Source organism: Trachypithecus francoisi, unplaced genomic scaffold (assembly GCF_009764315.1).
Source record: "Trachypithecus francoisi isolate TF-2019V2 unplaced genomic scaffold, Tfra_2.0 Lachesis_group7, whole genome shotgun sequence".
NCBI classification, from domain to species: domain Eukaryota; kingdom Metazoa; phylum Chordata; class Mammalia; order Primates; family Cercopithecidae; genus Trachypithecus; species Trachypithecus francoisi.
In genome coordinates this window covers 24,187,757-24,215,128 of record NW_022681472.1, presented here as the reverse complement: position 1 = coordinate 24,215,128, position 27,372 = coordinate 24,187,757, and the positions used below count along the sequence as shown (strand labels likewise).

Below are 27,372 nucleotides of genomic sequence, written 5' to 3'. Positions count from 1 at the left end.
TTTTTCTTTGCACTTTTATGTATTATTAAGGAAGCCAAATACTATAGACGGGATATATCTTGATTGGAGTAAAGGAGTAGAAGAAGAATCTAATGGTATATGTTTAGGCCTGATGGAGAAATATGAACTTTGTGGAATTCACAGCTGATAACCTTTGCAAAAAGTGATGAACGATAGATTATCACAACCTAAAGGACAACATAACATCATGAGGTTATGGAGAAATACTAAAGTTTATAAATGGCAGAACATTTCTTAAAAAATAAAATTAATGCAACAGTAGGCTATAATCCCCAAATAATATTTGTTCCAACCACATACTTCATTGTACTCTATGTGAGAACATTATTTGGAACCCTAAATTTGGTTGTGGCATAACTCACATGTTACAGGGGACCTGGCAAACAAGGATATGTTCAGAAAAAGCATCAAGGTACTGAAATGTTTGTAACTACACAATATAAAAGCATTGGTTAAAAGAATGGACTGTGTTTTGACCTAAAAATCTAAGTCTCATTTGAGACACACTGGTAGCTTCTAATATCTGAACATCAGTTAATTGTAAAAAGGATTAGGTTTAAGCTATCACTCCCCGAGTAGAACTAGGACCAATGTTTCTGAGGAATGGAAGACAATATCTAACAAACAGGAATAAACTGTTTCTAAAAGAAACACAAAAGCACTAAAAATATTAAGGATGTACAGTAGAAGGAAAATTGACTAGTCCCAACTCCTGATATCACTGTTCTTTTAACTTTAGGACTTTTAGCTTTTAACTTTAGTTTTAACTTTTAACTTTAGTTCCTTAGCTTCTCTGAGTTTCTGTTTCCTCATCTATAGGTTAGATATCACTGCATTGAATACAGGAGTGAAAACACCACAGTTGAAAATGCCAAGGTAAGAGATGGGAAATGTTGAACTGGATAGTTACCGTGATTTTTTCTATTTCTAAGATTTTACCATTTTGTAGTAAAGGAAAATATAATAGTTTTTATCTTATGGTGAGGAATTATTGCTAAACTATGCATTCAACATACATATATGTGTGTGTGTGTGTGTGTGTGTGTGTGTGTGATATTATGGGCCTACTGTATGTAGTTACTCCTCTAGGGATGTGGAAGTGAAAAATACGTACAAAAATTCTTGCCATGATAGACCTTATATTACAGTCGAAGGAAATGAACAGTAAAACAAATAAGTAGATTACATCACACAGTAGAAATCATAAGTACTGTATAAAAAATAAATAAGGGAAATGCAAAATTTTAAATAGGGTCAGATAAAATAACATCTGAGCAAAGATACATTAATTTCATCAATAATTTTTAAAATTAATTTTATTATCAAGTTCATTGGAAAACTTGGCGCCTTTTACCAAATATTATGAGATGAATAATGTTTAAAATCATGTAATCTCATCACAGAGTGTTATGGGTTGACCTGTGTTCTCCTAAAACTTCATATGTCAAATTCCTAGCCCAAGTACCTCAGAATGTATTTGGAAATAAGGTCTTTAGAGAGGTAATTAAGTTAAAGGATGTTATTAGGGAGGGCCTCATTCAATATCACTGGTGATATTTGTGATATATCACTGGTGTTAAGTGATTAGGACACAGACACGTACAAAGGGAAAAAACTGTGAAGACGCAGGGAGAAGACATTCATCTACAAGGTACAAAGGAAGACCTCAGAAGCAACCAGCCCTGCCAACACTTTGATCTTTTATTTTTGCCTCCAGAATGTTGAGAAAATAACCTTTTTTTATTTAAGCTACCCAGTCTTTGCTACTTTGTTATGACAGCTCTAGCAAATTAATACAGAGAATATAGACACATACAAACCCAGTCCAAATATTATGTTTAAGATAATGCATGATTGCATTAGTTATTTTTATAGAAACTCAAAATATTTTATGAACTTTAGCATTTATAAAAAAATATTTTTAGTTAGAATTTGTACAGAATTTCAGGTTTTTCTATTCTTTTAACCTTAAATCGCATTAAAAATCTTAAACCTAATAGTTCTCTCCCAAAATACTGTATGGAAGATATATAGTTTAACAAACATATTACAAGGACTTCACAACTAAAAATAGCATAAATCATATGTAAACTTTCAGGATATGCAAAATATTTGTTTTACTACCAAGGTAAGTATAGTTAAACTTACTGAAGTTTAACATGGCAGCTCATAACCTTTTAGCGTGCTCACATGCACAACAAGCAAGCAGCTAATAACATCAGAACTTCAGTTTTCTCATCTAGTTCAAGTGTTCTTCCCCAACTGTTGAAACAACTTAGAACAGCCTAATTAACCAGTAAGAAAGCTGGCTTTATTATATTTTATTTAGATTTTCCTATTAGTAATTTAAATTAGTTTTAGCAATTAAAAAAAATAAGTCAATGAATATACTTACAGTTCCTGTTAGTTTAGATGCTTTCTCAAATTCTTCACCCTCCTCCATTAGTGCTTCTTCAGTCCCAGGCAAGGAATCTATTTTTATTTTTAAAAAATGAATAAATTATAGTCACATATTGCTTATTCATTCTCTGATATATAAAACTGTTGTGATAATAAAATGACAGAATTGGTTGTTGAAAAAATCATATTGTTTTATTGTTTGTGAGTTAAAATAGAACATGAAATAATATTTAACTTAAAAACAACTTATGAAAAATGATAAATATTTTTAATTTAAAAGGGCACAATAATGTCAGGAATGTGCAAGAACCACAGTTATCTTAGTTATACAAATAAAGCAAGATATTTTGGCATATTATCCAGCTAATTGTTGGAACATAATTATATTTAATGTCCTTTTTCTTTTTTATAATTTTATAATTATTTGTTTTATCTATCAGTTGTCTCCTTTTGGGGGTTACACAATTTGAGTACTATTTTGTGCTCACTCTTTCAGATGGAATGGAACGTTCTGAAAACAGTTCAGAGAAAGGTGGATATTACTAAATGCTGATTGGTTTCCATTTCAACATATGAAGCAAGAAGTTGCAATTACTTAGCCTGAATTGAATACATTGATGGGTGAGTGAGTAGTGGCTTTCAAATATGTGGAAAAAAATGATGCAACCTTTTTCATATGTCTTCTGACATTATAACAACCATCAAAACAACAAGGATTTCTATGGGTTATAAAGAATTCTGTGACAGGGATAGGTAAATGGAGCAACTAGAAATAATCTATCCAGAAGACTGTCGACTTCTCTTAGTTGAGTCTGAACTCCTTTTCAAATTAAAAAAAAATCAGTTAAGAGAAAGGTATTTTAAACCACTGGATTTAAAAATAATTTCTTATATTTATTAATACTTGAGGGAATCATATAAAGCCCTAAAGATTTTCCTTTAGCTTTATGTACATATGGAGACAGATTTTTCTGTTTCGTAAAACGTATACTCTGAAAAGAGAATTAGAGCATGAAATCTTTCAAACCCTTAATGACCACCAAACACCAGAGAGACAACGGAAAGCTCAGCACAGATCCATAATCATAGCTTTTGAATATTTTCTATGCACTTTCTTTCATTAAATTTACTTGAACACATTTACAGGGCAGTATTAACTTTTTAACAAAGATGAACATTTATAAAGAGAAAGTATTAGTAACTTTGTGTGATTTACATTTTGTTCAGTTTTGTTTCTGTTGAATTCTCTCTGGTTATTGGTACTATATCCAGAAAGATCTATAATACAGTAATCTCCATTGAGCTTAGTATGAAGGGACAACTATAAGTACTGCCAGAACATTTGAGAGTTTACATAACTACTGTTTTTGAAAGTTATGAAGTCAAATGGATACTGCCAAATAGCCCAAATCTAATAATAGGATACCAATCTAACAAGCTAGTAGGGACCAGATATATCATGAAAGTAAAACCTTAGTGTTTAATACTTGGAGCAGTAAATGCCATTGTTTATGTGTTCTAAGTGCATTGCTTATTAACAGTAACAAGTGAGTACATATGTGCAAGCTATTTTGCTCTGTCTATTCCAGAGCAATTTCTTTTATGCATGATTTTCAAATGTAAGTAATTGTTTTTAGCTATTTAAAATCACCTATGGGTGGGTGGGAAATGAGTCCCTAAATTTGTCAAATATTACAGTTTATCTTATATCCTCATTTTAGAGAAGAAGAAACTGAAGCAGAGAAACTGAAGCATGGAAAGATAAGGTAATTTTACCAGAAATCTAATAATCCATGGCAGCAGTAGGACTAGAAATTCAGCCTGCGTGGTTGATTGGACATGTTGGTGGGAACCTAAAAATCTGTAGTTTATTGCAGTGCTTAGCTACAGCCAACTTTTTTCAGCCATTATTTTTACTTTTGCTGCTTGTGTCACAACAGACTTTTTTAATGCACAGTTATACCTATTTATAGAAATATTTATGCTTGCCGAGCCAAGTTCAATGTGAATGCACAGTTGACACAAACTGTCAACTTTATAGCACTTTTGGATAATGCCAATGCTATTCAATTATTGGATCTAGTCATTTGACTAACTTAAGTAGAAAAGAATGTACTAAATCAGAAACTCACATTCTGGAATTTGCAGATTAAGCATACTAATAATTGAATGTGAAGAATGCAGGATTAGGCATTTCAAGAAAGGAGCTTAAAGTATAATCTGCAACACATTCTTGATACATTATTTAATTTCCCAGGAAATTTGAGTCCTTATAATACTCAGTAATTATGTAAATGAGATTGATGAAGGATATATATCGGTAAAGATTGGTAAGTTGGAGTTATTTTGATAAAATTTTAAAAATTATTGGCAACTAATTAAATAGTGTCTGTCTTGTGCCTGGTTTTGTATTGGGCATGATGAGTAACGTAAGAAAATTTCAAGAAGCATATAATCCAATGGAAGTAGGAGAAACAAACACAGAAGAAGCAATTCAAAAACAATTTGGGAATGAGAGAAAGTAAATATCAGAGAGACTTTACGTGATCTTACAGCAGATGATCTAAATAGGCAGAGAAGGGAGGGAAACGGCCTTATTGCCAGTCAGGGAAGGAGGCGTAAGTGAAGATACACATGCAAGAATATCTATGAGCAGAAACTAGACTGACTCAGGAAGCTATGTGAGTGTCAACGAATGGCCAGCCTGGGGCCTCCATGTTGCTAGTGACACATTACTTAATGTTCATTATCAGGGTTAAAAATCTATCATAAGAACATGCCATGTCATCACCACAGATTTGAGTATGTATTAACTATGGCCATTTCTTTGTATTATGCTACATTAACATTGGTTTATGTTCCCTTAGCAGTTTTTTAAAAAATATTTATTACCTAATATTTGACATATAAAAATACAACATCTGTAAAACATTTATATAAATATAATATGCAAAATAAATCGCAGCTATTAGTATATGTGATATATTTAAATTACAAATTACAATGACAAAATAAACACCCCAAACCCACCACTTAATAATTAGGGCATTTTCAATAACCTTCATATATGTGTGGGCTCCTTCCTTATCCCATCACCCAGGCTCCCCTTACCTTTGAGAATAACCAATATTTTGTGTTTGTCATTCCCTTCTTTAAATATAGTTTTGTCACTTATGTTTTCCTAAAGAATGTATTGTTTAGATTTGCTTTTTGGAGGTTTATTACAATGGCATTCTGTGACTTGCTCTTGTTCAAGAAGCATTAGGCTTTTAAGACTCATTTAATGGTGAGCTGTAACTTGCTTATACCAGACTGGGAGAACCAACTACCATTTCAGTTTGGCTGCTGGAAATCAGTCACAGTGGGAGTATTCACATCACGGAAATCATCAATCTCTACAAATCAGGGCTTTCTTTTTTCAGGAAAACAGTTGTTCTACATTTACACACTAGAAATCTGAATGCCTTTCAACTACATACAGGGGATCTATTTGTACATCACTGATTTTATCCATCGCCTGTAGTAGTTGAAAGGCATTCAGGTTTCTACTGCGTAAAATATTTCATAATTTATCCATTTCCCTGTCTATGAACATACTAACAAGGGTTGTTCATATTTCATGCTATATGAAACTTGTTTCTCTAAAGCATTTACCTAGAAATGGAGTTTTTAGGTTTTAGATTATATAAATGCTCAAGATTTTAAGATAATGGAAAACTTTTCAAAAACTCATATACCTGCAGTATAAGAGTTTCTTTTTATCTATGACTTCACCAGAACTTAGTTTTGTCATTTTTCTTTTTTCTTTTTTTTTGGGGGGGGGGACGGAGTCTCGCTCTGTCGCCCAGGCTGGAGCGCAGTGGCCGGATCTCAGCTCACTTCAAGCTCCGCCTCCCGGGTTTACGCCATTCTCCTGCCTCAGCCTGCCGAGTAGCTGGGACTACAGGCGCCCCGCCATCTCGCCCGGCTAGATTTTTGTATTTTTTTAGTAGAGACGGGGTTTCACCGTGTTAGCCAGGATGGTCTCGATCTCCTGACTAGTCAATGCCAATCAAAAGGTTGTAAAAGAAAAAGGATTGTATCTCTCCATGGTCTTAATTTGCTTTTCCCTGATCAATAAGGTAGTTTAAGTATTTTTCATCTGCTTGTTGGCCTTTTGTATTTCCTCTCAGTAAAATGTATATTCATAATTGTTACTTATTTTTCTATTGATGTGTTGATTTTTTATTTATTAAATTGTAGGTGTTCTTCATATTATGAATATTAATCTTTGATCAGTGGCAATTACATTGCAAATATGTTTCCCTATTTGTGGCTTTTCTTTGGGCACCTTTTTTTAATTTTTAATTTTTTTAATAGGTTTTTGGGGAACAGGTGGTGTTTAGTTACATGAATAAGCTATTTAGTGGTGATTTCTTAGATTCTGGTGCACCCTTCACCGGAGCAGTGTACACTATACCCAATGTGTAGTCTTTTATCCCTCGCCACCCCCACCCTTTTCCCCAAGTCCCCAAAGTCCAATATATCATTCTTAAGCCTTTTCATCCTCATAGTTTAGCTCCCACATATAAGTGAGAACATATGATATTTGGTTTTCCATTCCTGAGTTACTCCACTTAGAATAATAGTCTCCAATTCTGTCCAGGTTGCTGTAAATGCCATTATTTTGTTCCTTTTTAAGGTTGAGTAGTATTCCATGATATATATATATATTATTGTTAGTCTTTTTTCTTGCTGATTTGAGTTCTTTGTATTATAGATTCTGGATATTAGTCCTTTGTCAGAAGTATAGATTATGAAGATTTTCTCCCACTCTGCGTTTTCTGCTTACTCTGCTGATTATTTATTTGGCTGTGCAGAAGCTTTTTAGTTCAATTAAGTCCCATCTATTTATCTTTGTTTTTGTTGCTCTTGCTTTTGGGTTCTTGGTCATGAAGCCTTTACCTAAGCTAATGTCTGGAAAGGTTTTTTCCTGATGTTATCTTCTAGAATGTGTATGGTTTCAGGTCTTAAATTTAAGTCCTTTATCCATTTTGAGTTGATTTTTGTATAAGATGAGAGATGAGGATCCAGTTTCATTCTTCTACATGTGGCTTGCCAATTATCCCAGCACCATTTATTGAATAGGGTGTCCCTTCCCCACTTTATATTTTTGTTTGCTTTGTTGAAGATCAGTTTTCTGTAAGTATTTGGGCTTATTTTTGGGTTCTCTATTCTGTTCCAGTGGTCTATGTGCCGATTTTTATAATAGTACTATGCTGTTTTGGTGTGACTATGGCCTTATAGTATAGTTTGAACTCAGGTAATGTGATGCCTCCAGATTTGTTCTTTTCACCTAGGATAGCTTTAGCTTTGCAGGTTCTTTTTTGGGTCCATATGAATTTTAAGATTGTCTTTTCTAGTTCTGTGAAGAATGATGGTGATATTTTGATGGGAATTTCACTGAATTTATAGATTGCTTTTGGCAGTATGGTCATTCTCACAATATTGATTCTACCCTTCCATGAGTATGGGAAGTGTTTCCATTTGTTTGTGTGGTCTATAATTTCGTTCAGTAGTGTTTTGTGGTTTTCCTTGTAGAAGTCTTTCACGTCCTTGGTTAGTTATATTCCTGTTTTTTTTTTTTTTTTTTTTTTTTACAGATATTATGAAAAGGCTTGAGTTCTTGATTTGATTCTCAGCTTGGTCGCTGTTGGTGTACAGCAGAGCTACTGGTAGGTGTACATTAATTTTGTATCCTGAAACTTTGCTGAATTCATTTACCAGTTCTAGGAGCTTTTTGGATGAGGCTTTAGAGTTTTCTAGGTATACAATCATATCATCAGCAGTGACAGTTTGACTTCCTCTTCACTGATCTGGATGCCCTTTATTCCTTCTCTTGTCTGATTGCTCTGGCTGGGACTTTCAGTACTATGTGAATAGAAGTGGTGAAAGTGGGCATCTTTGTCTTCTTTCAGTTATCAGGGAGAATGTTTTCAATTTTTCCCTGTTCAGTATAATGCTGGCTGTGGGTTTTTCATAGATGGCTTTTTTACCTTAAGGTATGAACCTTCTATAACAATTTTGCTGAGGGTTTTAATCCTAAAGGGATGCTGGATTTTGTCAGATGCTTTTTCTGCCTTCATTGAGATGATTATGTGATTTTTGTTTTTAATTCTATTTATGTGGTATGCTACATTTATTGACTTTGATATGTTAAACCATCCCTGCATCCCTGGTATGAAACTCACTTGATCATGGTGGATTATCTTTTTGATATTCTGTTGGATTTGGTTTACTAGCATTTTGTGAGGATGTTCACATGTATGTTCAAGGATATTGGTCTGTAGTTTTCTTTCTGTGCTATGTCCTTCCCTGGTTTTGGCATTACGGTAATATTGGCTTCATAAAATGATTTAGAAAGGATTACCTCTTTCTCTATCTTTTGAAATAGTGCCAATTCTTCTTTGAATTATCTGATAGAATTCAGCTGTGAATTCATCTGGTCCCTAACTTATTTTTGTTGGCAATTTTTTATTACTATTTCAATCTCACTGCTTGTTATTGGTCTGTTTAGAGATTCTATATCATCCTGGTTTAATTTAGAAGGGTTGTATATTTCCAGGAATTTATCCATCTCCTCTAGGTTTTCCGGTTTATATGTGTAAAGATGTTCATAGTAGCCTTTAATAATCTATGTGTTTCTGTGGTATCAGTAGTAATATCTCCTGTTTCATTTCTAATTTAGCTTGTTTGCATCTTCTCTCTTCTTTTCTTGGTTAATCTTACTATATTTATCTTTTCAAAAACCTGTTTTTGTTTCATCTATCTTTTGTAATATTTTTGTTTCAGTTTCTTTTAGTTCTCCTCTGATCTTTGTTATTTCTTTTCTTCTTCTGGGTTTGGATAGTTCTTGTTTCTCCAGTTCCAAGGGGTATGACCTTAGATTATCTGTTTGTGCTCTTTCAGACTTTTTGATGTAGGCATTTAATGCTATGAACTTTCCTCTTAGCACTACTTTTACTGTATCCCAGAGATTTTGATAGGTTGTGTTACTGTTATTGTTCAGTTCAAAGAACTTTTTAATTTCCATCTTGATTTCCTTGTTGACCCCATGATCATTGAGGAGCAGGTTATTTAATTTCCATGTATTTGCATGGTTTTGCGGCTTCCTTTTGGAGTTGATTTCCAATTTTATTCCAGTGTGGTCTCAGAGAGTACTTGATATAATTTTGATTTTCTTAAATTTACTGAGACTTGTTGTGTGGCCTATCATATGGTTTATTTTGGGGAATATTTCATGTGCTGATGAATAGAATGTATATTCTGCAGTTGTTGGGTAGACTGTTTGGTAAATATCTGTCAAGTTTAGGTCCATTGTTTCTTTGTTGACTTTCTGTCTTGATGACCTGTCTAGTGCTGTCAGTGGAGTATTCAAGTCCCCCACGACTATTATTGTGTTGCCATCTATCTCATTTCTTAGATCTAGTGGTAATTGTTTTATAAATTTGGAAGCTCCAGTGTTAGGCACATATATATTTAGGATTGTGACATTTTCCTGTTAAACTAGTCCTTTTATCATTATATAATGTTCCACTTTGTATATTTTTAACTGCTGTTGCTTTAAAGTTTGTTTCATCTGATATAAACATACCTACTCCTACTTACTTTTGGTGTCCATTTGCATGGAATACCTTTTTCTACCCTTTTACCTTAAGTTGATATGAGTCCTTATGTGTTAGGTGAGTCTCCTAAAGACAGTAGAAACTTGTTTGGTGAATTCTTATCCATTTTGTCATTCGGTGTATTTTAAGTGGAGCAGTTAGGCCATTTACATTCAATGTTAGTATAGAGATGTGAGGTAGTATTCTATTCTTTGTGCTATTTCTTGCCTGAATACCCAAGTTTTTTTTCATTGTGTTATTGTTATATGGGTCCTGTGAGATTTATGCTTTAAGGAGGTTCTACTTTGGTGTATTTCAACAATTTGTTTCAGGGTTTAGAGTTCCTTCTAGAAGTTCTTGTAGTGCTGACTTGGGAGTGGCAAATTCTTTCAGCATTTATTTGTCTGGAAAAGACTATATCTTTCCTTCATTTATGAAGCTTAGTTTCTCTGAATATAACATTCTTGGGCAACAATTGTTTCGTTTAAGGAGGCTAAAAATGGATCCCCAATCCCTTCTGGCATGGGTTTCTGCTGAGAAATCTGCTGTTAATCAGATAAGTTTTCCTTTATAGGTTACCTGATGCTTTTGCCTCAAAGCTCTTAAGATTTTTTCCTTCGTCTTGACTTTAGATAATCAGATGACTATGTGCGCAGGCAATGATCTTTTTGCAACGAATTTCCCAGGTGTTCTTTGAGCTTCTTGTATTCAGAGTTCTAGATCTCTACCAAGGCTAGGGAAGTTTTCCTTGATTATTCCCTCAAATATGTTTTCCAAGCTTTTAGATTTCTCTTCTTCCTCAGGAACATCAACTATTCTTAGGTTTGGACATTTAACACAGTCCCACACTTCTTGGAGGCTTTGCTCATTGGAGGCTTTGTTCATGTTTTTAAAAATCTTTTTTCTTTGTCTTTGATGGATTGGGTAAATTGAAAAACCTTGTCTTTGAGCTCTGGAGTTCTTTCTTCTGCTTTTCAATTTGATTGCTGATACCTTCCAGTGTATTTTGCATTTCTCTAAGTGTGTCTTTGACTGCCAGAAGTTCTGATTATTTTTTATTTATGCTACCTATTTCACTGGAGAGTTTTCTTTTCATATCCTGAATTATGTTTTTGATTTATGTAAGTTGGACTCACCTTTCTGTGATGCTTGCTTGATCAACTTAATATTCAACCTTCTGAATTCTTTTTCTGGCAATTCAGATTTCCTCTTGATTTGGATCCATTGCTGGTGAGCTTGTATGATCTTTTGGGGGTGTTAACCTCGCTTTTTCATATTACCAGAATTGTTTTACTGGTCCCTTCTAATTTGCACAGACTATGTTAGAAGGAAGATGTAGGATTCAAGAACTGCTGTTCAGATTCTTTTGTCCCTTAGTGTGTTCCCTTGATGTTGTGTTCTCCCCCTTCCCCTAGGAATGAGGCTTCTTGAGAGCTGAACTGTAGTGATTGTTTTTGCTCTTCTGGGTCTAGTCATCCAGTGGAGCTACCGGGCTCTGGGCTGGTACTGGGGAGGGCCTGCAAAGAGTCCTGTGATGTGATCAGTCTTCAGGTCTTGGAGCTGTGGATACCAGCACCTGCCCTGGAGGAGGTAGCAGGGGAGTGAAGTGGACTCTGTAAGAGACTTTGGTTATGTTTTTGTTTAGTGTGCTGGTTTTGTGTTAGTTGGCCTCCAGCCAGGAAGTAGTGCTTTCAAGAATGCATTGGCCCTATGAGGAGGATGCAAACCTGCCCTAGGAACACCTGGTTAAGTATTCAGGTTTCTCAGGTGGTGGGCAGGGCCATAGAGTTCCCAAGAGATTATGCCCTTTGTCTTTGGCTACCACAGCAGGTAAAGAGGGACCACCAGGTGAGAGCAGAGATAGGTGTGTCTGAGCTCAGCCTCTTCTTGTGTGGGACTTGCTGTTTCTGCTGTGGGGGATGGGGGTGTGGTTCTCAGTCCAGTGGGATTATATTCCCAGGGAGATTATGGCTGCCTCTGCTGAGTCATACAGGTTGCCAAGGAAGTAGGGGAAGGCCGGCAGTCACAGGCTTCACCCAGCTCCAAGGCAGCCCATAGTCCTAAAGGCTGGTCTCACATCCACGGTGCCGCCTCAACAGCAGTGAGTTTATTTCCAGGCAGCAAGTGATCAGGGCTGAGAACTTGCCCCAGACCACGAGTCTCCTCGTCTAGAAAGCAAGAAGACTCACAGACTTTTGCATCTCAGGGAGCCTGCAGTGGTGGTCCATTTCCTTCAAATAGTCTGTGGATTCTCTCGGCTTTCTTGGTATGTTCCTGCAGTACTTGGAGCAAAAGTTCATGATGTGAGTCTCCACATACTGCTCTGTCTGTCCTAGTGGGAGCTGCAATCTGGTCTTGCCTTCTGTCACCATTTTAATCTTGAGCATCTTTGGGCATCTTTTGATAAACATGAGTTTTTAATTTTCTACAGTTGAATGTTCCAATTATTTATTTTATGGCTGGAAATGTTTTTGTACTGTTGAAGATGTCCTTCTCAATCCAGGTGTAAGAAAAATACTTTCCTGTAGTTTATCTTCTAACTAACCAGGTTGAATGTATGAACTGTGTTTTGCTATTATGCTGACTGATGAAGATGTGATGTACCTTAGATGGCACTGGAGTGACATTACCTGTACTTATTTACACATACAACAAACATTTTGAATTGCTCTGATATTAAGTTTGTTTGCTAAGTTAAGGAATTTCCATTTTGTACTACAGAAAATGGAAATGAAATAAGCAGCTTTATTTTCAGAAAAGCAATGAACCAAAGAGGGGTGAGATGGTCCAAGGAGGGCCAAGAAGGGAGTTATACTTGATGGAGAAAGAGGGAAAAGACATAGACCAGGCAATATTAGGGCAAATACAAAGGAGGTTGACTCTGGGAGGAAATTCTGAAGTGACATTGACATAAATGGAGACCAATTTAAAACAGGGCTGGGAGAGAGGGAGTATGATATTGTCAAGCATGATATTGACATTTCTGCCCAAGAAGAATGACTGGATCAATGACGTGAGAATGGGAGCAGTGGGTATGGCAAGTGACAAGGGGCAGAGAAACAGTTTCATTTTCTAGAAATCCAGCTGACAATGTGGATTTCTAAAGACAAGTTTGAATTAGTGACATAATTTAGGGAGTAGCCAACTTATAGTTGATCTGTTTGGACCTTAAATAGAACAGGGGCATAAAAAGATTACTCCTCAGAATCCACACTTCTCAATTCCTTCTATCCTTTGCTCTTATCCTGACACAAACAGCCCCAAGGAGTGTGCCAGTGGTAGATACGTGACCTGCAGCTACAGTGAATTCACACAAAGGAAGATGTCTGGTTTACTTTTTTCCTTTATTTCTTTAATCTTTAAGTGCCACTAGAACTTCAATAAATATTGTTGAACTTAAAACTTACCGAATGAATCTGGGATTTTTTCATCTGGAGAATGGAGCATTGGTAGTGACTCTTCTGTTCTTTCTGCCAGGTTGTCTCCTTGAAGCCTAAATAATTAAAAATGGTCATTGAAACATCTCATAATGTTAAATTGTGAAGTGTGAACTATGCACCATGGGGAACATGGCCGTGAACTTCAAGACTCTAAACTCAGATGTGCATGTTCAAAATAGAAATACAAGTTCACTAAAACCATTTTAATATAGGATTTTTGCTGTTCTAACCATTAAGGAGAAGTCTTCTATATTTCCTGTTACATACATGCCAGGATTTATCTAGGTAGAATCTGCTTTTCTTCTCAGCCTGATCGTAGAAAGGTTTAGAAGCACATATTTTCACTTAAACCCCAAAGGGGAATTGAGTGGAAGGAAAACAAGAGGCCAACACAGTGTGCTCACCTAGCATCAGGGTCTGGGAGTCATAAAAGGCTTTTCTTGATTCCACAGAGGTTTATCAAACACAGTCTTCCAAATCAACCAACCTAAGCTTTAAGGCCTGTGGGTCAAGATATGTATCAGCAGTGGAGGTAAAGATTCCTAATGTGTGACTGCCCAGGCTTCTCATAGACACTGAGCCTTCCTCAGGAGAGAACAAGAAATATGGGCATAATTTATAACTATACTGGGTTCAAATGTTATAATGTTATGTAAGTTGTAATTTTTATAAATGTTATAATTCTCAGCCATTTTATATCTTTGCTTTTATATACCACAGCAGAATCTCATATAATTTGCTTTTTGACTTTTACAAATTCAATCATACATGCATATCTCTTGATCTTCTGTGTAATTACAAAAAAATGTAAATTATATATGCACCATAATTTTTATAATATTAAATTCTGCATATCCCTCTATTATACATTTATACTTACATATTATCTTCTGTATATGAAATCACACTTACTGTATTGTATAAGAAAAACAATTCTCAAGGGGAATTTCCTGAAAGTTGTAACATTTTTTGCTAAACTTTGTATGATTTTGTATTTTTAATTAATTTTTTATAATTTTTCTTTGGAAAAAGGCCACTTTTAAATAAATAAATTAGCTACATATTTTTCAAATATTCTCTACTTTTTATTACATTCCCTTTGGATAATCAATTTCAGTATTCAGCAATATCAAATATTCTGTTGTGGGCTCTCTTTGTCCGGGACCATTCTATCAAAATCATATCAAAGAGAGAAGGTACAGAGGTGCATTAAATATTAAAACGTATGAGTAAAAATTATTATTGAAAATTCACAATGAGCTCCAACACATTGGGATATATAACATTAAGTTAAAACCCCAGGCCAGGTGTGGTTGCTCACTCCTGTAATCTCAGCACTTTGGGAGGCTAAAGCAGGCAGATCAGTTGAGGCCAGGAGTTCAAGACTGCGGTGAGCCATGATCACGCCACTGCACTCCAACTGGGGTGACAGAGTGAGCACCCCGTCTCTAAAAAAAGTAAATTTTTTTTTAATCCTAAAAAGAAAATAAATCTCCAACAAAGACAGAAAGAAGCAAGATCTAAAAACAGTGCTGTAATTTTTATTTGCTTGTTGTATTCATCAATAAAACAAAATATTTATTTAGCACTTATTATTATGCTCAGGCATAAGCCAAATGTCATAGAGATGCAAAGAAATTATAACTGTCCCTGATAGGCTTTAATATAGCTTAGTGGAAGAGACCAATGGCTATGGACAAAAACTCAACAAATTGGGTGGCCTGGCAGCTGGCTCGTCCTTGTCCACACAGTGCCCTCCAGATACCTTAAGAGCTGAGTTTACCATGACTTGGCACCAATTCCATTGCGGAAAGGTTCACAGCCCTGCCATCCTTGAGTGCTCTGCCAATGTTTCCCAAGCTGTAATCCACACAGCACCACTTCTGTAAGAGGTTAATGGGTACTGTGCAAACAAGGGGTGTGTGGGCAAGTCCGGGAAATACAGTCTAAATAAAAGTTAAATTGTTTTTTGTTTTTTTACCATAAGAGTTTTACTCATACTCCTAAAGCTTTTTGCTTTGCTCTCTAAAACTCCTTTTCCATATTAAACAAACTCCCTTATATTTTCAGCCCCTAAACAGAATGTTGGCTGCTCATCCTTCTCATATTGGAAAGTCTCCCCTAAGAATATCACATCCCTGTTCTCTAAGACTCTTCCAGTACCTCCTCTCCCAGGGAGGCTGCCTGACCCACCAACCTGAGATAGCACAGGATTATGTATAACTTCCTTCTCTCTGTCTGCAATAACTTGGGTCAGGCTTGGAATTTTCTTCTTCAACTCAAGTGTTATTATTATCCTGAGTGATTTTGATATTCATGTGTAACTACCTGCTAATCTTAAAGTCCCTTGACCTCCTCGCATTTGGAGATCTTTCCTTCCGCTTCACCTTCCTTAACCCAAGGACAGACTTGGAATTGCTTCATGGCAGTAATCTGTAAGTTCCGTGTTCTGGTCTCCGAAAACAAACTCACCTCCTTCAGGCTCTTTCACAGCATCACTCTCCTTAATACTTTCCATCCAACTAAATATTAACAAACCTCCATTTCCCTCTTCTTTCCCCTGAGTATCAGGGAGTGTCCCCTCCTGCTTCCTTGCCTTCCCTGCTCAGTTGGGACTCGTTGTCTCAGCTTCTCTGCAACCCTGTCCTCTGTTACTCCTGCAAAGGCAGACTTCAAGCCTATATTAACCTACCATTTTTCCTGCACATGTGCCACTGAACAGTACTCGAGAAAAATCATCATTCTAGGATTGGTGACTATAAATCAGTGATCTCTAACTTTAAACTTGAACTTCTTGGTTGTCTTTCTTTTTTCCATTCCTTTCAAAGTATTTTCAAAAATCTCACCATCAGTTCTCCTCTGTGTCACCCAGAACAATGATGTAATCAGGAGTACAGACCTCATCTTGCCCTCACACACCACCTCCAGAATTATCTTCACCCTGATGTGTATTCACCACCTTTCCAATGCACAGAGCACAAGAGGCCCTGTCTCCTGTGTAAGGCTGAGACTATCCATTATGCTGGAAAGATTAGGATCTCAATGTCTCATAACCCTATTTTATCCACTGTCACCCCACCACCAGTATTTTTTCTGTTTTTTTCCACTATCATTTCCCACAGCATATGAACAAGCTCACTTCTCTTTCAGTCTTAAAAAAAAAAAAAAAAAAAACCCACAAAAATAAAATACCTCCCTTAATTATGTAAAATAACTAGCTGTTTCCTTTTCACGCTCAATCCTCTTTGAGCCAAACTCCCATATTTTTTATTCAATGCCTTTACATCCACAGTTTTTATTCACCCCTTAACCTATTTTAATTTGGTTTGTGCCTCTACCATGAGAAAACAGCTTATGCTGACTGCCTGATCTCCTAATTGCCTTGCACAATGGGAAATTTGCAGCCCTTGTCTTTATTTGACCTTGTGGTGAAATAGATGTATTAACACCTATTTGTTCTTAAGGCAGTCACTGCTTTTCTTCTGTGGCCCTTGTCTCTCCTGCATATCTGACTACCATTTCTCAGTCTCTTTTAAAGGCTTTCTCTCTTTGTAAATCCATAAATGTTATATTTTCCCTCAGCTCTATCCAAGGCCCTCCTTTTCCCATTCTTTTTTTTTTTTTTTTTTTTTGAGACGGAGTCTCGCTCTGTCACCCAGGCTGGAGTGCAGTGGCCAGATCTCAGTTCACTGCAAGCTCCGCCTCCCGGGTTCACGCCATTCTCCTGCCTCAGCCTCCCGAGTAGCTGGGACTACAGGCGCCCGCCACCTCGCCCAGCTAGTTTTTTGTATTTTTTTTTTAGTAGAGACGGGGTTTCACCATATTAGCCAGGATGGTCTCGATCTCCTGACCTCGTGATCCGCCCGTCTCGGCCTCCCAAAGTGCTGGGATTACAGGCTTGAGCCACCGCGCCCGGCCTCCTTTTCCCATTCTAATCATCTCCCTGAATCATCCATCCACTTTGATAGTTTTATTAAGTTCATATAGGTTGATATATTTTAAATCTTTATCTTAAACCATCAGCTCAAGATTGGTGTACCCAAATTCTTATAGGACATATTACTTGTATGCAAGATAAGCTCCTCAAAGGCAACATGTCAAAAGCAAACTCATCTTCCAAATCACTATGCCTCTCATTGCACGTGGCTAACCAATCTGTCTTGCTGAATCTACTTCTTAAAGAAATGTCTCGAATCCATCACTTCTTTATAGTACTGCCATAGTGTGACTTCTTATCTTGATTTGCCTGGATTATTGTGTAGTTTCCTTACAGACAGCCATACTTAGAAACCCTTTTTCCATATGGCTACCAGAATGTCCAAAACACAAATCCAGCTATATTTTTCTCATATTTTAAATATTTTAGAGCAAGAGGTCTTAACATTATATTCATGTTAACATTATACTCATGTTAAGACATGGGTATACCCATGTTGCTCTAAATATTTTATGAGTATAATGTTAAGACATCTTGCTTTAAAATAAAGCATGAGAATATTATGGCTAGATTGGTGAGCAAGCGGTCTTAACATGAGTATATAATCACAATAGCTCACAGTGAATGGAATGAAGAGTTGTGGGTGGATGCGATCTTTTTTGGAGAGAGAGACACTAATTTTAGCCAGCTTCTCAAAATAATCCTTGACTCACAAGGATTTTAGAACTACCATTTTTATTGGCTTCTCATTACCTACAAGATGAGTTATATCTCCTTCGTAAGTCATTTGAGTCTCTATATTGCATAATCCCTACCTGTGTCTGCAAATTCATCTTCTTCACTCCTCCAGCATGGAATTTATACTCCATAAACTCCAAACTGCTTTTGCTTTTTTCAGGCATTTTGTTATTAAGCCTCTGTGTCATTATACTATTACCTCTGGCAGACTATATCTACCCCTCCCCATGGCGTCATCCCTCTGCATTTTACTATCTGGCTTGTTTCTAGGTTTTCATTCTAGATTCTCCTCTTTTCTGAAGGTTTTCTTCCAAAAGTCTTACCACCTGTGCAAATCTTTACCACAGCTCTTACTTCAACTGTGATTTAATTATTTATGTAGATGTCTGTGTTTGCCAAAACACTGCAAGTGTCTTAAAGGAAAAGATTTTGTTTTTCCTATTTTTATGTAATTAAAGTCTAGTTTAGATAGAGCTTGGTACATTGTAAACTCTAAAAGAGATTTCTTAAGGTACTTCTTAGTGATTATTTCATCTTGGAGATAATGAAAAGAAAATGTGGCCCAGCCCTATATTGGGGATTTTGTATAGAATACTATAGTATACTTATAACTATATTCCCTTGCAAAGTGGTAAAAATTATGCTGCATATATTTAAGGTTAAGTAGCTCTTAGCCTGGTTCACCCTGTGGAGGGTGTGAGGCAGAGGCTTATGTGTGAGTGGTTGTTTGACCCGGGAGGCAGGAGTGAGGGACATGAGTGTAAAACATAAAAGGAGGAAAGGCAACACAGCGTGAGTCATTGAGCCAACCCCAGACAGGTGGCTGTTGCTTAACCCCACAAGAATTTTTGAGGAGCCTAATGAGGTGTGTCCACTTGAAGGATGAAAGGACAAAGCACTTATTCATAGGTTTCTGGTCAAGGGTGGGCCTTGGGTACTAAAATCCCTTAGCATTTGAGTTGCACATACATTTGTATTGAATGATTCCCATTGGCCATCCTGGGGCAGGAAATAAGATCTGAAAGAAACCAGGATGAGTCAAAATGCTGAACTTTGCATTTGCACGAAGTTGCTTGTCCCAGTTGGAAGCATGGGAAGAAATAGTTGTCAAGAAGAGGTGAGGAAGAGAGTATTTGAAGTGGGATACAAGTGGGGCTGATAAAGATAGTAAACGTGATCGAATTTAAAACAACTGACTGAGATTGGATTTTATACTGGCCAGTGAGATCTTGCTAGAGGAAATGCTGTTATAAATATTAGTAAATTCCGTTCCAAGGTTTGTGTCATTAATCACCTTCCATTGACTTAGTCTTAACAGTGAATGAGACAGCAGCTCAAGGAAGCCTGCCTGTCTCTGTAGACTCTACCTCTGCGGACAGCGCACAGCTGCAGTCCATTAGGGGAAAGAGCGGGGCCGCTGCAGACCCGAACGACTCTGTCTGACAGCTTTGGGAGAGCCGTGGATCTCCTAACGCGGAGGTTGAGATCTGAGAACGGACAGACTGCCTGCTCAGGTGGGTCCCTGACCCCTGAGTAGCCTAGCTGGGAGACATCCCCCACTAGGGGCAGTCTGATACCCCACACCTCACAGGGTGGCATCACCCCTGAGAGGAAACTTCCAAAGAAAGAATCAGACAGGTACACTCGCTGTTCAGCAATATTCTGTCTTCGGCAACTGCTGCTGATACCCAGGCAAACAGGGTCTGGAGTGGACCTCAAGCAATCTCTAACAGACCAAGACAGTCCTTCTGACTGTCAGACGGAAAACTATCAAACAGGAAGGACACCTATACCAAAACCCCATCAGTACGTCACCATCATCAAAGACCAGAGACAGATAAAACCACAAAGATGGGGAAGAAGCAGGGCAGAAAAGCTGGAAATTCAAAAAATAAGAGCGCATCTCCCCCTGCAAAGGAGCGCAGCCCATCGCCAGCAACGGATCAAAGCTGGTCAGAGAATGACTTTGACGAGATGAGAGAAGAAGGCTTCAGTCCATCAAACCTCTCAGAGCTAAAGGAGGAATTACGTACCCAGCGCAAAGAAACTAAAAATCTTGAAAAAAAGTGGAAGAATTGACAGCTAGACTAATTAATGCAGAGAAGATCATAAACGAAATGACAGAGATGAAAACCATGACACGAGAAATACGTGACAAATGCACAAGCTTCGGTAACCGACTCGATCAACTGGAAGAAAGAGTATCAGCGATTGAGGATCAATGAATGAAATGAAGCGAGAAGAGAAACCAAAAGAAAAAAGAAGAAAAAGAAATGAACAAAGCCTGCAAGAAGTATGGGATTATGTAAAAAGACCAAATCTACGTCTGATTGGGGTGCCTGAAAGTGAGGGGGAAAATGGAACCAAGTTGGAAAACACTCTTCAGGATATCATCCAGGAGAACTTCCCCAACCTAGTAGGGCAGGCCAACATTCAAATTCAGGAAATACAGAGAACGCCACAAAGATACTCCTCCAGAAGAGCAACTCCAAGACACATAATTGCCAGATTCACCAAAGTTGAAATGAAGGAAAAAATCTTAAGGGCAGCCAGAGAGAAAGGTCGGGTTACCACAAAGGGAAGCCCATCAGAATAACAGCAGACCTCTCGGCAGAAACTCTAAAAGCCAGAAGAGAGTGGGGGCCAATATTCAACGTTCTTAAAGAAAAGAATTTTCAACCGAGAATTTCATATCCAGCCAAACTAAGCTTCATCAGTGAAGGAGAAATAAAATCCTTTACAGATAAGCAAATGCTTAGAGATTTTGTCACCACCAGGCCTGCCTTACAAGAGACCCTGAAGGAAGCCCTAAACATGGAAAGGAACAACCGGTACCAGCCATTGCAAAAACATGCCAAAATGTAAAGACCATCGAGGCTAGAAGAAACTGCATCAACTAACGAGCAAAATAACCAGTTAATATCATAATGACAGGATCAAGTTCACACATAACAATATTAACCTTAAATGTAAATGGACTAAATGCTCCAATTAAAAGACACAGACTGCAAACTGGATAAAGAGTCAAGACCCATCAGTCTGCTGTATTCAGGAGACCCATCTCACATGCAGAGACATACATAGGCTCAAAATAAAGGGATGGAGGAAGATCTACCAAGCAAATGGAGAACAAAAAAAAGCAGGGGTTGCAATCCTAGTCTCTGATAAAACAGACTTTAAACCATCAAAGATCAAAAGAGACAAAGAAGGCCATTACATAATGGTAAAGGGATCAATTCAACAGGAAGAGCTAACTCTCCTAATATCTATGCACCCAATACAGGAGCACCCAGATTCATAAAGCAAGTCCTTAGAGACCTACAAAGAGACTTAGACTCCCATACAATAATAATGGGAGACTTCAACACTCCACTGTCAACATTAGACAGATCAACGAGACAGAAAGTTAACAAGGATATCCAGGAATTGAACTCATCTCTGCACCAAGCGGACCTAATAGACATCTATAGAACTCTCCACCCCAAATCAACAGAATATACATTCTTCTCAGCACCACATCGCACTTATTCCAAAATTGACCACATAATTGGAAGTAAAGCACTCCTCAGCAAATGTACAAGAACTGAAATTATAACAAACTGTCTCTCAGACCACAGTGCAATCAAACTAGAACTCAGGACTAAGAAACTCAATCCAAACCGCTCACTACATGGAAACTGAACAACCTGCTCCTGAATGACTACTGGGTACATAACGAAATGAAAGCAGAAATAAAGATGTTCTTTGAAACCAATGAGAACAAAGATACAACATACCAGAATCTCTGGGACACATTTAAAGCAGTGTGTAGAGGAAATTTATAGCACTAAATGCCCACAAGAGAAAGCAGGAGAGATCTAAAATTGACACTCTAACATCACAATTAAAAGAACTAGAGAGGCAAGAGCAAACACATTCAAAAGCTAGCAGAAGGCAAGAAATAACTAAGATCAGAGCAGAACTGAAGGAGATAGAGACACAAAAAAACCCTCCAAAAAATCAATGAATCCAGGAGTTGGTTTTTTGAAAAGATCAACAAATTGACAGACCGCTAGCTAGACTAATAAAGAAGAAAAGAGAGAAGAATCAAATAGACGCAATAAAAAATGATAAAGGGGATATCACCACCGACCCCACAGAAATACAACAACCATCAGAGAATACTATAAATGCCTCTACGCAAATCAACTAGAAAATCTAGAAGAAATGGATAATTTCCTGGACACTTACACTCTCCCAAGACTAAACCAGGAAGAAGTTGAATCCCTGAATAGACCAATAGCAGGCTCTGAAATTGAGGCAACAATTAATAGCCTACCCACCAAAAAAAGTCCAGGACCAGATGGATTCACAGCTGAATTCTACCAGAGGTACAAGGAGGAGCTGGTACCATTCCTTCTGAAACTATTTCAATCAATAGAAAAAGAGGGAATCCTCCCTAACTCTTTTTATGAGGCCAACATCATCCTGATACCAAAGCCTGGCAGAGACACAACAAAAAAAGAGAATTTTAGACCAATATCCCTGATGAACATCGATGCAAAAATCCTCAATAAAATACTGGCAAACCGGATTCAGCAGCACATCAAAAAGCTTATCCACCATGATCAAGTGGGCTTCATCCCTGGGATGCAAGGCTGGTTCAACATTCGCAAATCAATAAACGTAATCCAGATAAACAGAACCAAAGACAAGAACCACATAATTATCTCAATAGATGCAGAAAAAGCTTTTGACAAAATTCAACAGCCCTTTATGCTAAAAACGCTCAATAAATTTGGTATTGATGGAACGTACCTCAAAATAATAAGAGCTATTTATGACAAACCCACAGCTAATATCATACTGAATGGGCAAAAACTGGAAAAATTCCCTTTGAAAACTGGCACAAGACAGGGATGCCCTCTCTCACCACTCCTATTCAACATAGTGTTGGAAGTTCTGGCTAGGGCAATCAGGCAAGAGAAAGAAATCAAGGGTATCCAGTTAGGAAAAGAAGAAGTCAAATTGTCCCTGTTTGCAGATGACATGATTGTATATTTAGAAAACCCCATCGTCTCAGCCCAAAATCTCCTTAAGCTGATAAGCAACTTCAGCAAAGTCTCAGGATACAAAATTATGTGCAAAAATCACAAGCATTCTTATACACCAGTAACAGACAAGCAGAGAGCCAAATCAGGAATGAACTTCCATTCACAATTGCTTCAAAGAGAATAAAATACCTAGGAATCCAGCTTACAAGGGATGTAAAGGACCTCTTCAAGGAGAACTACAAACCACTGCTCAGTGAAATCAAAGAGGACACAAACAAATGGAAGAACATACCATGCTCATGGATAGGAAGAATCAATATCGTGAAAATGGCCATACTGCCCAAGGTGATTTATAGATTCAATGCCATCCCCATCAAGCTACCAATGACTTTCTTCACAGAATTGGAAAAAACTGCTTTAAAGTTCATATGGAACCAAAAAAGAGCCCGCATTGCCAAGACAATCCTAAGTCAAAAGGACAAAGCTGGAGGCGTCACGCTACCTGACCAGAAATAATACCACACATCTACAGCCATCTGATCTTTGACAAACCTGAGAGAAACAAGAAATGGGGAAAGGATTCCTATTTAATAAATGGTGCTGGGAAAATTGGCTAGCCATAAGTAGAAAGCTGAAACTGGATCCTTTCCTTACCCCTTATACGAAATTAATTCAAGATGGATTAGAGACTTAAATGTTAGACCTAATACCATAAGAACCCTAGAAGAAAATCTAGGTAGTACCATTCAGGACATAGGCATGGGCAAGGACTTCATGTCTAAAACACCAAAAGCAACGGCAGCAAAAGCAAAAATTGACACATGGGATCTAATTAAACTAAAGAGCTTTTGCACAGCTAAAGAAACTACCATCAGAGTGAACAGGCAACCTACAGAATGGGAAAAAATTTTTGCAACCTACTCATCTGACAAAGGGCTAATATCCAGAATCTACAAAGAACTCAAACAAATATACAAGAAAAAACAAACAACCCCATCAAAAATGGGCAAAGGATATGAACAGACATTTCTCAAAAGAAGACATCCATACAGCCAACAGACACATGAAAAAATGCTCATCATCACTCGCCATCAGAGAAATGCAAATCAAAACTACAATGAGATACCATCTCACACCAGTTAGAATGGCAATCATTAAGACGTCAGGAAACAACAGGTGTTGGAGAGGATGTGGAGAAATAGGAACACTTTTACACTGTTGGTGGGATTGTAAACTAGTTCAGCCATTATGGAAAACAGTATGGCGATTCCTCAAGGATCTAGAACTAGATGTACCATATGACCCAGCCATACCACTTCTGGGTATATACCCAAAGGATTATAAATTACTCTACTACAAAGACACATGCACACGTATGTTTATTGCGGCACTATTCACAATAGCAAAGACTTGGAATCAACCCAAATGTCCATCTGTGACAGACTGGATTAAGAAAATGTGGCACATATACACCATGGAATACTATGCAGCCATAAAAAAGGATGAGTTTGCATCCTTTGTAGGGACATGGATGCAGCTGGAAACCATCATTCTTAGCAAACTATCACAAGAAGAGAAAACCAAACACCGCATGTTCTCACTCATAGGTGGGAACTGAACAATGAGATCACTTGGACTCGGGAAGGGGAACATCACACACTGGGGCCTATCATGGGGAGGGGGGAGGAGGGAGGGATTGCATTGGGGAGTTATACATGATATAAACGTCATGCACATGTACCCTAGAACTTAAAGTATAATAAAAAATAAAAAATAAAAATAAAAAAAAAAAAAAAAAAAAAAAAACAGTGAATGAGGCAATGAAAGTTTGTATCCACAGAGATTATTGTACCTATCACAGAACCTATGATAGTACCTAGTACACGTGCATGATCAATAAATATTTGTTAAATAAATGTTGCTGAAAAGTCTCTGACTCTTACAAGATAGACTTAAGGAAGATGGACTAGTCAAGAGAATAGAGGTCAGAGTTTGTTAAGAGGATTGGTTGCAATAGCAGTAGTTACAATTTTGCTTGCTTGATGATATTATGAGAGCCAACTGATCCTGATGTTTCACTCTGTAAGAAAAAGCAAGGAGACTGAAAATAGTACCAAGTAGCAGCCAATTACTGGACTAAAAGGATCAATAAAGACACACAGCAGCTAAGTCCATAATGAGGAGGGAGTTTTAAATAATATAAACAGTGAGAGAATGGATGGCGACTTGTGCTAATTTTTTTATACTTTAAAAACCCAAAACACCCAATAAGTTGATATAATTCCCTTAAAAAAATTCCCTGATGTTGAATGTCAATTCAGTTGAACCATGTGATAGATGAGAGAAGATTTAAATAAGCAAATTAACAATTTTTTCCTGTTGGACTGAAATGGCATTCAGATTTCAGGTTCATGAGCAGTCATCCTTCCGTGTATTATCATGGAGAAGCACACACACTCATACACATATATAAAATATTTGTAATCTTCCCTGAATACTTTCTGGAAGAAAACAGTATCTAACTAAAGAGTAGGCATTTGCCAAATGTTTTATTGAATTGAATACGAATTGAATACGTTGCAAGTAACAAACATCTAGATAGGTAAGATAAATTCAGATGCAATTTTGCAAACCAGAGGAACTAAACTTCGTGTAGCAGGAAGCTTTGAAAGTTTTCATTTATATGTCTCATATGATAAAAGCAGTACTAAAAACATAATATTCATCTTTGGATTGGTGAAATCTAGGAGGGTATTTGGGGAGCTTTTGCGATAATCCAGCAAGAGAAGAGCAGAAGCATGGAGTAAAAGATGTCTATGGAAAGTGCCCATGGTGGCCGAAGCAGTTTCAGGTGCTAAGGAGAGAGTAATAGGTAAAGCTGGTCAGCTTCCATTCTCACGGAGATTACATTATGCCAACTGGAGATGATGAACAAACAAGTAGAATATACAGAATCAGATGTCAATAAGAAATCTAGTTAAAATTAAAGGAAGGAAATGTAAAGCATAGAAGGCATATAAGGAGGGTCTGTGGGAGGGGCAGTGTACAACTTCATAGCGTGTGTCTGGGGAAGGCCTTCCTTGAAGGTGATCTGTGAGCCTAAACTTGAAGAAATGAGGGATTAAGTGACTTAGACCTCTGGAAAAGAGCATTACAGGAAGTGGGAATAGCAAAGAAAAATATATGGAGGCCAATGACCAGAGTGGCTTGAATGAGGGGAGGAATGGGAGAATATGCCATCAGAGTGGTAGCTACGGCATTTGATGATGAATAATCCTGTTTTCTGATGACAATGGGAAGCCATTGTAGAGTTTTGAAACATCGAAGTGACTTGATGGGACTTTTCCTATAACCTGCTGTGTTGATGATAGACTGCAGGAGCAAGCATAGGAGCCAGGAGACACTTTAGGAAGCTGTCGTACCAACTGTAGTGAAAGATGAGTGTGGCCAACAAAAGGTGCAGTGCTGGAGGTGCTCAGAAGTGGACTGCCTTAATTAGACTTTGGGGGTGAAAGAGCAGAAAAAAAGGTAAATATTTCTGACCTGAGCAGAACTAATCCTGTTGCAATTTAGCAAAATAAGGAAAACAGAGAAATTTGGTAGGGATTAAGTGGAATTTTGTTTGGGATATGGTAAGTTTAAAATGCATTTCAAGGAACATTTATTTTACTTTATGGAATAAAGTATTATCTGACTTTAGAATCGCAATGAAGATAATTGAGATCTCTTTAAGCTGAAAAATAAATAAATAAAACATAAATAAAATGCATTTTAGACAGGTAGGTAGAGGTGTAGAGAGGTACGTGGAAATCTGTGTGAAGATCTCGAACAGGCTGTTTGAAGTGGTGGGGAGAGTTTTGCCTTCCCTGGATTCCAAAATTTCTACAAAGAACTTTAGAATATGATATACTACTATTTAATCCAGCTACTTAGAATACTATGATATTATATTTCACTGTAAAATAAATAGTAGATCCTGATAAGTGTCAATTAGATCGGGGAACCACATTAAACAGTTTTGGTTTTAAGAGATTTTGAGCCATTTGCTTCAAAGGGTTAGAAAATTAACCTATCTTTCTCCTCTAAAGTCTGCTTTTAATTCACAAAGCCTCTTTCATAACAACATTCATCAAGTTACTTCTAAGTCTCTTTCAAATGTT

General features: G+C 37.3%; 1 protein-coding gene across 3 annotated transcripts in view; it reads right to left on the bottom strand.

Annotated features, from left to right (window-relative positions):
• CUNH8orf34 (chromosome unknown C8orf34 homolog) overlaps nt 1-27,372 on the bottom strand; it is a 488,639-nt gene that overhangs the window by 90,823 nt on the left and 370,444 nt on the right. For all 3 annotated transcript variants that reach the window (XM_033202801.1, XM_033202800.1, XM_033202799.1), the window contains exons 9-10: nt 13,472-13,557; nt 2,417-2,493 (exon numbers count right to left, since the gene is read on the bottom strand). In XM_033202801.1, coding sequence (XP_033058692.1) covers nt 2,417-2,493; nt 13,472-13,557 — 163 coding nt within the window. The remainder of the gene's footprint in view (nt 1-2,416; nt 2,494-13,471; nt 13,558-27,372) is intronic.